Genomic DNA, 15,549 nt, shown 5'->3' with positions numbered 1-15,549 from the left:
CCATCTTCCCTGTCTTCCTCCCTCCCCTTTTACCTTCCTTATTTTCCCCCTTTCTTCTTTCCTATCTTCCTCCCTTCCTTCTCCTTATTCCCTTCTTCCTTTCTCCCTCCCTTTTACTCCGTCTCACTCTCTTCCTTCTTTCCTCTATCCCTTCTTCTTTTACTTTCTTCCTCCCTTCCTTCCTTCCTTTCTCTTTCTTTCTCACTCCCTTCCTTCCTTCCTCTCTCTCTTCCTCTCTCCATTTCTCCCTTCCTTTCTCCTTTTCTTCCTTCCTTCCTTTCTCTCTTACTCCCTTCCTTTCTCCCTCCCTCCCTTCCTTGCTCCCTCCTTCCATTCCTTTCTCCATTCCTTCCTTCCCTGTTCCCTCCTGTCTCCCTTTCTCTACTCCCTTCCATTCTCTCTCCCTACCTTTTTTCCTTCTTTTTTCTCTTCCTTTCTCCCTCCCTTCCATTCTGCCTCCTTTTGTTCCTTCTTCCCTCCCTCCCTTTATTCCTCTCTTTTTTCTTTCTCCTACACTCCATCTCTCTCCCCCTCCATTCCTTTCTTTCTCCCTCCCTTCCTTTTTCCCTTGTTCCTTTCCTTTCTCCCTCTCTGTTTCTCTTTCCCTTCTTTCTTCCCTTTCTCCATCCCTCTCCCCCTGCCTCCCCTCTCCCTTCCTTCCTTTTTCACACCTTACTTTTCTTCCTTCCTCCCTTTGGCCCTTTCTCCTTTCCTTTCTCCTCCCCCCACACTATCCTTCCTCCATTTGTCCCCCCCTTCATTTCTCCCTCCTCTCCTCCCTCTCTCCCTTGCTTCTTCCCTCCTTTCTCCCTTACTTCTTTTTTCCTCTGCTTCTTTCCTCCCGCTCTCCTTTCCTCTCTCCCTTCTTTTCCTCCTCCCTCTTTTTTTCTCTCCCTTCCTTCCTTCCTTCCTCCCTCTATTCCTTTTTCTCTTTCTCTTTCTCCCTCCCTTACCCTCCTTTCTTTCTCTCCTTCCCTTTTTATCCTCTGTCCCTTCATTCCTTCAATCTTCCCTCCTTCCCTACCTTTCTCCCTTCCTCTCTACCCTCTCTCTTCTTTTTCCTTCTTTCCTTTCTTCCTCTCTCTCCTTTTTCCTTCTTTCCTTCCTTCCCCACTCTCTTCCTTCCTCCCTTCCATTCTCCCTACTTTTATTCCTTCCTTCTCTTTCTCCCTCCATTCCTTCCTTTCTTCCTCACTTACTTCCTCCCATCTTCCCTTACTTCATCCCTTTCTTTTTACCTTCCTTACGTTCTCCCTTTCTTCTTTCCTATCTTCTCTCCTCCCTTCCTTTTTGCCTTTTACTCTCTCTCCCTCTCTTCCTTCTTTCCTCCATGCATTTTCCTCTCTCTCTCCCCCACTTCCTCTTTTACTTTCTTCCTCCCTCCCTTCCTTTTTCTCTCCCTTTCTCTATCTTTTCCTCTCTTCCTTCCTCTATTCCTTCCCTTCTTCCTCCCTTCCTTCCTCCCATCTTCCCTGTCTTCCTCACTCCCTTTTTACCTTCCTCCCTTTTTTCTTTCCTATTTTCTTGTCCCTTCCTTTCTCCCTCCCTTTTAACTCCCTCTCTTCCTTCTTTCCTCCATGCGTTCTTTCCTCCCTCTCTCCCTCCTTTCTTCTTTTACCTTCATCCTCCCTCCATTTCCTTATCCCTTCCTTCCTCCTTTCCTTCCTCTCTCCCTTTCTCTCTCCCTTCCTTCCTTTCTCCCTTCCTTCTTCCTTCCCTTTCTCCCTCCCTTCCTTTCATCCTATTTTCCTGCCTTCCTCCCATCTTACCTTACTTCCCCCTCCCTTCTTACCTTCCTTCCTTTCTCACTTCTTTCCTCTATTCCTCTCTCTCTACTCCCTTCCATTCTCCCTCCCTATCCTTTTACTCTCCTTTCTCCCTCCCTTCCATTCTGCCTCCTTTAATTCCTTCTTCCCTACCTCCCTGCCTACACCCCTCCCTTTATTTCTCTTTCTTTATTCCTCTCTTTCTCTATCCCTGTCCCCCTCCATTCTTTCCTTTCTCCCTTCCTCCCCCTCCCTTCCTTCCCTTTTCCCTTTCTATTTCCCTTCCTTCACCTCTTTCTCCATCCCTCTCCCCCTCCCTCCCTTCCTTCCTGTTTCCCTCCTTTCTTTCCTTCCCTCCTTTCTCCCTCCCTTCTTTCTTCCCTTCCTTGCTCCCTCCCTTTGTCCCTTTCTCCCTTCCATTCTCACTCCCTCCCTCCACCATCCTTCCTCCATTTGTCCCCCGCCCTTCATTTCTCTCTTCCTTCTTTCCTTCCTCTCTCTTTCCTCTCTCACTTCCTTTCTATCTCCTTCCCTCCCTCTCTTCCTTTTGCTGCCCCTCTGTTTTTTCCTCACTCTCTCCCTCTCTTCCTTCTTCCCTCCTTTCTCCCTTACTTCCTTTTTCCCCTCCTTCTTTCCTTCCTCCTTTCCTCTCTCACTTCCTTCCTTCCTTTCTTACTCTCTCCCTTCCTTTCTCTCTCCCTCACTTCCTCACTCCCTTTTATCCTCTGTCCCTTCATTCCTTCCATCTTCCCTTCTCTCCCTTTCCCCCTTCCCCCCTTCCTCTCTACCCTCCCTTCTTTTCTTCCTCTCTTTTTCCTTCTTACCTTCCTTCCTTACTCTCTTCCTTCCTCCCTTCCATTCTCCCTTTTTTCATTCCTTCCTTCCCTTTCTCCCTCCATTCCTTCATTCCATCTTCCTGTCTTCCTCCCTCCCTCCCTCCCTCCCTTTTTATCTTCCTTACTTTCTCCCTTTCTTCTTTCCCTCTTTCCTATTTTCCTCCCTTCCTTCTCTCCTCCCTTCCATTCTCCATCCTTATTTACTTGCTTTCCCCCTCCCTTTTACTCCCTCTCCCTCTTTATCTTCTTTTCACCATGCGTTCTTTCCTCCCTCTCTCCCTCCCTTCCTCCTTTACTTTCTTCCTCCTTCCCTCCCTCCCTTTCTCACCACCCCTTCCATTCTCTCTCTCTTCCTTTCTTCTCCCTCCCTTTTTTCTGTCCTGCCTTTCTCCCTCCCTTTCACTCACTCTCTCCCTCTTCGTTCTTTCCTCCCTTTCTCCCTCCCTTCTTCCTTTACTTTCTCCCTCCCTTCTTCCTTCTCTTCTTTCCTCCCTTTCTCCCTCTCTCCCTCCCTCCCTTCCTCCTTTACTTTCTTCCTTCCTCCTTTCATTCATTCCTCTCTTTTTCCCTCTTTTCTACCTCACTTACTTTTTTCCTTCCTTCCTTTCTCCCTTACTATCTACCCTCCTCCCTTCCATTCTCCCTCCTTTCATTCCTTCCTTCACTTTCTCCCTCCCATTCTTTTCCCCTCCCTACCTCTGTTCTTTCTTCCCTCCCTTCATTCTTTCCTTCTTTTCTCCCATTCTTCCCTTCTCCCTTCGGTCCTTTCACCTTCCTTTCTCTCTCTCTCTTCCTTCCTTCCACTCTACCTTCTTCCCTTTCTACCTTCCTTCTTTGCTCCCTCCCTGCCTTTCTTCCTCTCTCTTTTTCCCTTCTTTTCTTCCTTCTTTTGTTTCTCCTTTTCTTCCTCTTTTATTTCCTGCCTTCCTCCCTTCCTCCTTTTCTTTCTCTCCCCCTTCCTACCTCCCTTTCTTTCTCCCTCTCTTCCTACTTCCCTTCCTTTCTTCCTGCCTTCCTTCCTTTCTCCATTGATTTCTTCCTTTCTCCCTTTGTTCCTTCCTTTCTCTCTCCCTTTGTTCCTTCCTTTCTCTCCCCCTTTGATCCTTCCTTTCTCTCTCCCTCTGTCCCTTCCTTTCTCTCTCCCCCCTTTCTTTCTTCGTCCCTACCTTTTTTTCCCCTTTTTTCTCTCTTCCTTTCTCCCTCCCTTGAATTCTACCTCCTTTCGTTCCTTCTTTCCTACCTCCCTTTCTACCTCCTTCCCTTCCTTCCTCCCTTTCTTTATTTCTCTCCCCCTCCCTTCCTTCTTTTCTCCCTCCCTCCTCCCTTTTCGCTTTTTGTTTCTCTCTCCCTTCCTTCCTCCCTTTCTCCAACTCTCTTCCCCTCCCTTTGTTTTACCCTTCCTTTCTTTTTCCCTCCCTTCCTTCCTCCCTTCTTTCTAACTCCCTCCCCCCCAGCATCCTTCCCACATTTGTCACCCCTTCTTTTCTCTCTTTCTCCCTCCCTCTGTTCTTTCCTCTTTCTCTCCCTCTTCTTTCCTCCTTCCTCCCTTTATTTATTGCTCTCTGCTTCCCTCCTTTAATTTCTTCCTTATTTTCTTCATTCATTTCTCTCGTATTCCCTCCTTTCTCTCTCAATTCCTTTTTTCCTCCATCCTTTCCTCCCTTACTATATTCTTTCCTCCCTTCCATTCACCCTCCTTTCATTCCTTCCTTCGCATTCTCCCTCCTTTTCTTCCTTCTTTCCCTTTCTTCCTCCATCCCTATTTCTCTCCTTTTCTTCCTTCCTTCTTTCCTCTCTTCCTCCCTTCCTTCTCTCCTCCCACTCATTCTCCCTCTCTGAATATTTTCTTTCTTCCTACTTCCTTTCCTTTCTTTCTCCCTCCCTCCCTTACTTCTGTCCTTCCTTCCTTCTTCCCTCCATCCTTTCTTTCCTTCCTTCCTTTCTTTCTTTCTTTCTTTCTTTCTTCCTTCTTCCTTTATTTTCTTCCTCCCTCGCTCCATTCTTTCCTTCCTTTCTTCCTCCCTCCGTATCTCCCTCCCTTCTTTCCTCCTTTACTTTCTTCCTTCCTCCCTTCATTCATTCCTCTCTTCTTCCCTCCTTTCTCCCTCAATTACTTTTTTCCTGCATCCTTTCCTCCCTTACTATCTTCTTTCCTCCCTTCCATTCTCCCTCATTTCATTCCTTCCTTCGCATTCTCCTTCCTTTCATTCCTTCCTTCGCATTCTCCCTCCTTTCATTCCTTCCTTCCCTTTCTCCCTCCATTGCTTCTTCTCTCCCTTCCTTCCTTCTCTCCTCACGCTCATTCTCCCTCTCTCCTTATTTCTTTCTTCCTACCTACTTTCCTTTCTTTCTCCCTCCCTCCCTTACTTCTGTCCATCTTTCCTCTCTTCCTTCCCTCTTCCCTTCATCCTTTCCTTCCTTCCTTCTTCCTTTACTTTCTTCCTCCCTCTCTTCATTCCTTCCTTCCTCCCTCCCTCTCTATCTCCCTCCCTTCCTCTCTCCATCCCTTCCTTCCTTCCTCCCCTCCCTCTACCATCCTTTCTCCCTCCATTCCTTTTTCGCCCCTTCCCCCTTTCTTACACACTCTCCCTCCCTTCCTTTCTCCTTCCCTTCCTTCATTCCTTACTTCTTTCTTCCCTTCCATTCTACACTCTCTGCCATTCTCCCACTCTCTCCGTTCCTTCCACTCTCACTCCCTCCCTTCATTCCTTCCTTCCCTTCCTTTCAACACTCCGTTGCCATGCTCCCTCTCTCCCTTCCTTCCACTCCCCCTTCCATTCTTCCTCTCTTCATCCCTTCTTTCTCTCCTCCCTTCCATTTTCTAACCCTCCCTCCCTACTGTCCTTCCCTCCTCTCTTCCTTTCTCCCTTCCTCCGTTTTTCCTCCCTCCCTCTGTTTTTCCTGCCTTCCTTTCTCCTTCTCTTCCACTCTCTTCCTTCCTCCCTCCTTTCCTTTCTACCCTTCCTTCCATTCTCCCTCTCTCTCTTCCTTCCATTCTCACTCCCTCTCTTCATTCCTTCCTTCCTTTCTACTGTACCTTACTTTATTCCCCTCTCCCTTTTTTCCTTCCTTCAAACTTTCTTCCATCAACTCTCCCTCCCTTCATTCCTCACTCTCTCCATTCCTCCTTCGCTTTATTCCTTCCTTCTTCCCTTTCTTCCTCTCTTCCTCCCTTCTTTCTCTCCTCCCTTCCATTCTCCAACCCTCCCTCCCTATTCCCTCCCTTCCTTTGCTCCTACCTTCCTCTCTTCCTTTCTCCCTCCCTTCATTACTCTCTTTCTTTCTCCCTCCCTTCCTTCCTCTCTTCCTTTCTTTCTCACTCCCTTCCTTACTTCCTCCTTTCTTTCCTTCCTTGCTTCCTTCCTTTCTCCCTCTCTTTCTTCTTCCCTTCCTCCCTTCTTTTATACCCTCCCTTTCTTTCTTTCTCCCTCCATTTCTTTTTCCCTTTCTCCCTTCCTTTCTTCCTCTCTTTTTTTCTTCTTTTCTGCCTTCCTTCATTTCTCCTTCCCTTTTTTCTTTTCTTGCTCTCTTTCTTCCTTCCATCTTCCCTCTTTTTTTCCTTCCTTTCTCTCTACCTCCCATGTTCCCTTTCTTCTTCTCTCCTTTCTTACTTTCCTTCCTTTCTCCTTTTCTTCCTTGCTTTCTCTTTCCTCTTTTCTTCCCTTCCTTCTCTCCTCCCTTCCAATCTGCCTCCCTCCCTATTCCCTTCCTTCCTCCCTTCCTTCTGTCCTTCCTTACCCTCTTCCTTTCTCCCTCTCTTCCTTTCACTTATCCTTCCTCCCCCTTCCTTCCTCCTTCCCTTCATTTTTCCTCCCTCTCCTTATTCATTTCTTCTTCCCTCCCTTTATTTATACCCTCCCTTCCTTTCTTCCTCTCTCTTTTTTGCTTTTCTGCCTTCCTTAGTATTCTTTCCTTCCTCTCTTTCTTACTCCCTTCATTCTCCCTCCTTTCATTCCTTTCTTACTTTCTCCCTCTGTTCATTTCTTCCTCCCTCCCTTCTTTCCTTCCTTCCTTCCTCCTTTTGTTCTTTCCTCCCTCCCTTTGTACCTTCCTCCCTTCTTTCCTCTATTCCCCCCTTCCTTCTCTCCTCATTGCCATTCTCCCTCCCTATTCCCTTCCTTCCGTCCTTCCTCTCTTCCTTTCTCCCTCCCTCCTTTTCACTCACCCTCCCTTCCTTCCTCGCTTTCACTCACCCTCTATCCCTCCGTTTTTTCCTCCCTCCATCCCTTCCTACCACCTTTCCTGTCTCCTTCCCTTCTGTCCTTCCTTCCTCTCTTCCTTTCTCCCTCCCTTTCAATCACCCTCCCTCCCTCCCTTTCACTTACACTCCCTTCCTTTCATTCTCCCTCCTTTTGTCCCTTCCTTCCTTTTCTCTTCCATTCTTTCCTCCCTCTCTCCCTCCCTCCCCTCATTCCTTCATTCCTCCCATCTTCCTTTTTCCCCCTTCTCCCGTTCTTCCTTATTTCACTCTTCCTTCTCTCCTCCCTTCTATTCACCCTTCCTATTTCCTTCCTGCTTTCCTTTCTCCCACCCTCCCTTCCTTACTTCCTCCTCACTCCCTTATTACCTTTTACCCTTTCTCTCATTCTTCATTTCCTCTCTTCCTCCCTTCCATTCTCCCTATGCCCTTCCTTCCTATCTCCTTTCCTTTCTCGCACCCTCCCTTCCTTCTGTCCTTTCTTCCTCTCTTTCTTACTCCCTCCCTACCTTTTACTGAGCCTCCCTCCCTTCCTTCCTTGCTCCCCTACTTTCATCCTCCCTCCCTTTATTCCTTTTTCCTTCATTCCCTTCCTCACTTTCTTCCTTCCTTCCACTCTCCCTTTCTCTCTTTCTCCCTTTCTTCCATTCTCCCACTTTTTCTCCCTTCCCTACCAGCTTTCTTCCCTACTTTCTCCCTCCCTTCCTTCCTCTTCCACCCTTCTTTTCTCCCTCCCTCCATTCCTTTCTCCCTCTCCCTTCCATTATCACTCCCTCCCTTCCTTCCTTCTTTTCTTTCTTTCTCCCTCCCTTTATTCCTCCTTTTCTTTCTCCTCCCTTCCTTCCTTCCTCTCTCCCTTTTTCTTTCTTTTCTCCCTCTCTCCCTTTCTTCCATTGTCACTCCCCCTTCCTTCCTCCCTCTCTTTCTTTCTTTCTTTCTTTCTTTCTTTCTTTCTTTCTTTCTTTCTTTCTTTCTTTCTTTCTCCCTCCCTTCATTCCTTCTTCCTTTCTCCTTTCCTCTCTCCCTTTTTTCTTCTTTTCTCCCTTCCTTTCTCCCTTCCATTCTCCCTCCTTTAGTTCCTTCCTTTCACCCTTCATTTCTTTCTTTCTCCCTACATTTCTACCCTTCTCCCTCCCTCCCTTCCTTTTTTATCTTCCCTTTCTTCCTCCCTTCCTTCTTACCTTCCTTCCTTTCTCACTTTCCTCCTTCTTTCCTCTCTTCCTCCCTCTCTCCCTCCCCCTTCCTTCCTTCCTTCCTTCCTTCCTCCCGTCTTTCTTTTTACCCTTTCTCCCTTATTTCCTCTCTACCTCCTTTCCTCCCTTCCATTCTCCCTTCCTTCCTTTCTGCTTTCCTTTCTCGTACACTGCCTTCCTTCCTGCTTTCCTTTCTCCCACACTGCCTTCTTACCTTTTACCCTTTCTCTCTTTATTCCTTATTTCCTCTCTTCCATTCTCCCTCCCTATTTCCTTCTTTCCTACCTTCTTTTCTTTCTCGCACCCTCCCTTCCTTCTATCCATCCTTCCTCTCTTTCTTACTCCCTCTCTACCTTTTACTGAGCCTCCCTCCCTTCCTTCCTCCCCTACTTTCTTCCTCCCTCCCTTCATTCCTTTTTCCTTCATTCCCTTCCTCACTTTCGTCCTTCCTTCCACCCTTCCTTTCTCTCTCCCTCCCTTTCTTCCTTTCTCCCTCTTTTCTCCCTACCCTACTATCTTTCCTTCCTTCCTTTCTCCCTCCCTTTCTTCCTCTTCCACCCTTTTTTTCTCCCCCCCCTCCATTCCTTTCTCTCCCCCTCTCTTCCTTCTATTATCACTCCCTCCCTTCCTCCCTCCTTTTCTTTCTTTCTCCTTCCCGTCATTGCTTCTTCCTTCCTTTGTCCATTTTTCCTTCTTTCCTCCCTCTCTCCCTTCCTTCCATTATCACTCCCTACCTTCCTTCCTCCCTCCTTTTCTTTCTTTCTCTCTCCCTTCATTCCTTCTTCCTTTCTTCCCTTCTTTTCTTCTTCTCTCCCCTTTTCCTTCTTTTCTCCCTCCCTTTCGTCTTTCCTTTTTTCCTTCCTTCCCCTTTTTCCCCCCTTCTTACCTTCCTTCCTTCCTTCTTTCCTCCCTATTCCCTTCCTATATCCTTTCCTTTTAATTCCCTTCCTCACTTCCTTCTTTACTCCCTTCCTTCTTTCCTTCCTTCCTCCCTACCTCACTTCCTTTTTCCCTCCCTCCCTACCTGCCTCCCTCCCTTCCTTCTTTTCTTCTCTTTCATGGATTGACTTTATTTCTTCACATTCTACTTTGTAATTTGACTTTCTGATTGCATGATCTTTAGTGAAGTCTGTCATAAGATCCGTTCTCGTTCGTCATTTACATAGTCTCTAACCAAAACTTGTTTCTTTGTGCTTCAGATGAGACCATGGAAAAGCCATCTGCGATTCTTAACTGTACGTCCTATAAGAGAGCCTGTAGATAAATGTAGCAATCACTTAGACTCATCCATTTTATTACACACTATGTAGCAGGGCTGTGGGGTGTTTTCGATCCATACTGAATATGGTTCTACAATTTAAATGGGTTCTCCAGGTTGTGCTGAAGACTAGCCATTATAAACGTACACCACGCTCCAGATCTGCTCAGTCTTGTATTGACCATGTGAGATGTGCACATATGTCTAAGAAGGGAGAAGGCCAGCTGTAGAAAGTGTATCTTGTGTGCACTGATCACCCCGACACAGGACTGAAGCCTAACAGAATGTGTAATATTAGAGCAGAACTGTCAATTACTGACACGTGACACGGGAGCAAGATAATGAAATGCTGACACTTGGGGGACGGGATAATGACACACTGACACTTGGGGGACGGGATAATGACACGCTGATACTTGGGGTACAGGATAATGACACGCTGACACTTGGGGTACAGGATAATGACACGCTGACACTTGGGGGACGGGATAATGACACGCTGACACTTGGGGGACGGGATAATGACACGCTGACACTTGGGCGATGGGATAATGACACGCTGACACTTGGGGGACGGGATAATGACACGCTGACACTTGGGGGTCGGGATAATGACACGCTGACACTTGGGGGACGGGATAATGACACGCTGATACTTGGGGGACAGGATAATGACACGCTGACACTTGGGGGACAGGATAATGACACGCTGACACTTGGGCGATGGGATAATGACACGCTGACACTTGAGGGACGGAATAATGACACGCTGACACTTGCGGGATGGGATAATGACACGCTGACACTTGGGGGACGGGATAATGACACGCTGACACTTGGGGGACGGGATAATGACACGCTGACACTTGGGGGACGGGATAATGACACACTGACATTCGGGGAATAGTGTAATGATACACTGACCCCTGGGTCACATGATGACCCGCTGATACTTGCAGAAAGGACAGTGACACAATGACACTTTTCGGACTGGATAATGGCTTTCTGATGCTTGAGGGACAGGATAATAGCTTGCTTACACTCAGCATGTCATTATTTTGCACCTCAACGTTTGGGGGACAGATTAATGTCTCGCTTACATTTGGGGTGCTGTACATTGGGGTATTAAACATATGTTGGAAGGTCATCTTCCTAGCACTATAGGTTAATGACCCTACAGGAACATCCCAGATCTCTTCATGTAATTTGTTTCTTGGTAAACGTGTCCCCGAATCTCACGTTGGTGTCTTTGTTTTTAGTTGATTACACTTTGGGATTCCTTCCAACTTTCGGACCTTGTTATGTGAACCTTTATGGAAGCCCAAGAGAGTTTACAGGGTTTCCGGACCCCTATGAAGAGCTCAATATGGGGAAGGTAATTGAATTTTACACGCAATAGACAGATCTACCACAGATTTTATGTGGCATCTGGTCAGAATTTGTGCGAATGCCAGGTAAAATCCATGGAAAAACTAACAGAAAAAGTCCAGCTACAGTAAGTATACTGTAGAAGTCGTTTTTGAGCTTCATCTTGCAGGGCAGCCACTAATGTTCCCAGAATATCTGGGCTAACAGAAAAAGTCCAAATATTCCACCAGCTTTGTAGTTATCACATGGACATCTAGGTTCATCCACCAGTTTTCTAGTCACCTTGTGAATGAGCCTAGATATCCATAAGCTGGGGAATGAGGCTGGATGTCAAGAAGATGACTACAAAGCTGGTGGATGAGCCTAGATGTCCATGACTACAAAGCTAGTGGATGAGCCTAGATGTCCATAAGAGGACTACAACGCTGGGGGATGAGCCTAGATGTCCATAAGATGATGACAAAGCTTTTGGATGAGCCTAGATGTCCATAAGCCTTTTTATCATCTTATGGACATCTAGGCTCATCCACTAGCTTTGTAGTCATCTTATGAACATCTAGGCTCATCCACTAGGCTCGTAGTTATCTTATGGTCATCTAGGTTCATTCCCCAGCTTTGTAGTCATCTTATGGACATCCAGCCTCATTCCCCAGCTTTGTTGTTATCCTATGGACCTCTAGACTCATCCAACAGCTTTGTCGTCATCTTATGGACATCTAGGCTCATGCACCTGCTTTGTAGTCATTTTTTGTAAATGTAGCCTGATCCACCAGCTTTGTAATAAACTTACGGACATCTAGGCTCATGCACCAGCTTTGTAGTCATGTTTTGGACATGTAGTCCCATCCACCTGCTTTCTCAGTTCCTCCCACCAACTTTCTCAGTTCCGAGTGCATTCTCTCAACATGTGCACTCTTATTATTGCCCCGCCTTTTTCTGTTACAATAACCTTTCTTGTGGTCTTCCAGGGAGAAGGTGTTTCCTACCGAGGACGTGTTCTGTTGGAGCTGGAGACCAAGCTAGTGGAACATACCGAGCAGAAGGTGCAGGACATTTCTTCTGATGACATCCTACGAATTGAGGTAATGATGGATACAATGACTTCCGTAGAGGGAATATGTGTTAATTCTTCTCTTCCTCCTAAATGATTGAGCTGATTTCTTACCTGGGAATGATTTATGAACTGGAATGTTCACTCCTAATCAAGACCTTGTAAATTACCTTAATTAGGTTGTGGATGTCTTTTTTCTTCTCTTTTCCAACTTAGGAATTGCACTTGCAAAAGACTAATTTGTGTTCAGATTATACTAATCATAAATACAGCTGGAGGAGGTTTGATGGACTACGTGGTGGAATCTGGGGGGGGAAGAAAGCTTCCACCTCCAATCTCCGCAGAAAGCCACTATGGTGGAGCCAGTCAGGACACAGTGTTACGGATTTATGTGATTCTATGGACTAGAATCAAAGAAGTTAAAAGTTAAAGAAAGCAGAACGTTGTGACTGTAGATAAAATAACCACCTATTATACTGGTAGTCAGAACCCTGCAATACCATACAGTGCTGACTACAGCACTGCACGGTATTATAAGGTTCTGACTACCAGCACAGGTCTAAATACCATATAGTGCTGGTAGTCAGACCTTATAATACCATACAGTGCTGGTAGTAAGGACCTTATAATACCATACAGTGCTGGTAGTCAGAACTGGTAAGGTGAGTTCCTGATATTAAGTCTAAAAGAAGACAGAATTGTAGTTGTTGTTGTTAGCTGTTTAGTCGTTTACAACTCTCGTCGACCTTAAAGGTGAGCTCCCTCCATGTTTTTCAGTATACACTGCTTGTTTCAGTTGTGTGATATCCATGCCAGTATCAGCTCTGACAGTATCAGCCATTGTGTCCTTTGGCAGTCGGGTCTTCTTTTGCATCTGATTTGGCCAAGCATTATGGTTTTTCTAGTGACTCTGCTGGCATTACATGGCCAAAATACGGTAGCCTGAGTCCAGTCCTCTGTGGGTCTGAGTCCGGTCATCTTGTCCTCTGTGGGTCCGAGTCCGGTCATCTTGTCCTCTGTGGGTCCGAGTCCGGTCATCTTGTCCTCTGTGGGTCTGAGTCCGGTCATCTTGTCCTCTGTGGGTCCGAGTCTGGTCATCTTGTCCTCTGTGGGTCCGAGTCCGGTCATCTTGTCCTCTGTGGGTCCGAGTCCGGTCATCTTGTCCTCTGTGGGTCCGAGTCCGGTCATCTTGTCCTCTGTGGGTCCGAGTCCGGTCATCTTGTCCTCTGTGGGTCCGAGTCCGGTAATCTTGTCCTCTGTGGGTCCGAGTCCGGTCATCTTGTCCTCTGTGGGTCCGAGTCCGGTCATCTTGTCCTCTGTGGGTCCGAGTCCGGTCATCTTGTCCTCTGTGGGTCCGAGTCCGGTCATCTTGTCCTCTGTGGGTCCGAGTCCGGTCATCTTGTCCTCTGTGGGTCCGAGTCCGGTCATCTTGTCCTCTGTGGGTCCGAGTCCGGTCATCTTGTCCTCTGTGGGTCCGAGTCCGGTCATCTTGTCCTCTGTGGGTCCGAGTCCGGTCATCTTGTCCTCTGTGGGTCCGAGTCCGGTCATCTTGTCCTCTGTGGGTCCGAGTCCGGTCATCTTGTCCTCTGTGGGTCCGAGTCCGGTCATCTTGTCCTCTGTGGGTCCGAGTCCGGTCATCTTGTCCTCTGTGGGTCCGAGTCCGGTCATCTTGTCCTCTGTGGGTCCGAGTCCGGTCATCTTGTCCTCTGTGGGTCCGAGTCCGGTCATCTTGTCCTCTGTGGGTCCCGGTCATCTTGTCCTCTGTGGGTCCGAGTCCGGTCATCTTGTCCTCTGTGGGTCCGAGTCCGGTCATCTTGTCCTCTGTGGGTCCCGGTCATCTTGTCCTCTGTGGGTCCGAGTCCGGTCATCTTGTCCTCTGTGGGTCCGAGTCCGGTCATCTTGTCCTCTGTGGGTCCGAGTCCGGTCATCTTGTCCTCTGTGGGTCCGAGTCCGGTCATCTTGTCCTCTGTGGGTCCGAGTCCGGTCATCTTGTCCTCTGTGGGTCCGAGTCCGGTCATCTTGTCCTCTGTGGGTCCGAGTCCGGTCATCTTGTCCTCTGTGGGTCCGAGTCCGGTCATCTTGTCCTCTGTGGGTCCGAGTCCGGTCATCTTGTCCTCTGTGGGTCCGAGTCCGGTCATCTTGTCCTCTGTGGGTCCGAGTCCGGTCATCTTGTCCTCTGTGGGTCCGAGTCCGGTCATCTTGTCCTCTGTGGGTCCGAGTCCGGTCATCTTGTCCTCTGTGGGTCCGAGTCCGGTCATCTTGTCCTCTGTGGGTCCGAGTCCGGTCATCTTGTCCTCTGTGGGTCCGAGTCCGGTCATCTTGTCCTCTGTGGGTCCGAGTCCGGTCATCTTGTCCTCTGTGGGTCCGAGTCCGGTCATCTTGTCCTCTGTGGGTCCGAGTCCGGTCATCTTGTCCTCTGTGGGTCCGAGTCCGGTCATCTTGTCCTCTGTGGGTCCGAGTCCGGTCATCTTGTCCTCTGTGGGTCCGAGTCCGGTCATCTTGTCCTCTGTGGGTCCGAGTCCGGTCATCTTGTCCTCTGTGGGTCCGAGTCCGGTCATCTTGTCCTCTGTGGGTCCGAGTCCGGTCATCTTGTCCTCTGTGGGTCCGAGTCCGGTCATCTTGTCCTCTGTGGGTCCGAGTCCGGTCATCTTGTCCTCTGTGGGTCCGAGTCCGGTCATCTTGTCCTCTGTGGGTCCGAGTCCGGTCATCTTGTCCTCTGTGGGTCCGAGTCCGGTCATCTTGTCTTCTGTGGGTCCGAGTCCGGTCATCTTGTCTTCTGTGGGTCCGAGTCCGGTCATCTTGTCCTCTGTGGGTCCGAGTCCGGTCATCTTGTCCTCTGTGGGTCCGAGTCCGGTCATCTTGTCCTCTGTGGGTCCCGGTCATCTTGTCCTCTGTGGGTCCGAGTCCGCTCATCTTCTTCTCCTCCAGTGATATATTGGGTCTTATATGGTTCAGGACTTCTCTGTTTGTTACTCTCGCCATTCAGGGCATATGCAGCAGCTCCAACGCATCAATCCTCCTCCTATCGGCTTCCCTCACAGTCCAGCTTTCACATCCATACATGGCTCTGGGGAAAACGATGGTTTGCACTATCCTGTGTTTAGTTGCTCTACCGATATCCCTACTTTTCCAGATTTTCTCCATGTTTAGCATCGCGCTTCGCCCTAATGCTATCCTATGTTTTATCTCTGCCATAGATTTTCTACCCTGGTCAATTTTTCAGCCAAGGAAGATGGAGTCTTGCACGCATTCTATCACCTCATTGTTGATTTTGATTAGAATTTGGTTATTTTTTGCAGTTGTCATAATTTTTATTGCTTTACATTCAGGTAGAGGCCCATTTTATCACTTCAAGTTTAATCTTACATATCAGCTGCTTCAGACCGGCTTCTGTTTCTGCCTTGTATCATCCGCATAACGGAGATTGTTGATGTTTCTTCCACCTATTTTTCCCCCGACTTCCAATTCGTCTAGGTCCATTTTATGCAAGATCACTTCCGCATATACGTTAAACAAGAAGGGTGAGAGGGGTTTGCCATTGGATACCATATCTGAATCGTTTGAGAGTTCTTTCATAGGGTTTCAAAGGCAAAGTTTTTACAGGGTAGGTCGCCAGGTCTTTCCCTAACTCTCTCTATTTACCCGGGCTCGGGATCGGAATTGGGATGACTCCTACACAGCTGGGTTAGAATTGTAGTACCAAATTCTAAATGCTGAGCGTTGTCAGTGCCCACAAGAAATTGCATCCTTGGTGAACCATCCTAAACAGGTGCAGCAAGAACATGACGGGTGAATTTTTCCTTATCATACATATATGAAAAAATCTAGTAGTACAAACCGTACACCTCATGACCCTGGCATTTATAGTAGGTGTATACG

The 15,549-nt window shown here is 47.9% G+C and overlaps 1 protein-coding gene across 6 annotated transcripts in view; it reads left to right on the top strand.

Moving 5' to 3' along the window:
• The window catches only part of DYSF (dysferlin), a 419,332-nt gene that overhangs the window by 161,020 nt on the left and 242,763 nt on the right, over positions 1-15,549 (top strand). For 5 of the 6 annotated variants that reach the window (XM_066572852.1, XM_066572851.1, XM_066572848.1 and 2 more), the window contains exons 17-19: positions 9,193-9,228; positions 10,511-10,626; positions 11,588-11,701. In XM_066572852.1, the coding sequence (XP_066428949.1) occupies positions 9,193-9,228; positions 10,511-10,626; positions 11,588-11,701 (266 nt within the window). The remainder of the gene's footprint in view (positions 1-9,192; positions 9,229-10,510; positions 10,627-11,587; positions 11,702-15,549) is intronic. The other variant, XM_066572850.1, reaches the window with a different exon arrangement.

This window comes from Eleutherodactylus coqui, chromosome 7 (assembly GCF_035609145.1).
Source record: "Eleutherodactylus coqui strain aEleCoq1 chromosome 7, aEleCoq1.hap1, whole genome shotgun sequence".
Taxonomy (NCBI): domain Eukaryota; kingdom Metazoa; phylum Chordata; class Amphibia; order Anura; family Eleutherodactylidae; genus Eleutherodactylus; species Eleutherodactylus coqui.
This window is presented reverse-complemented; position numbering and strand designations above follow the sequence as displayed.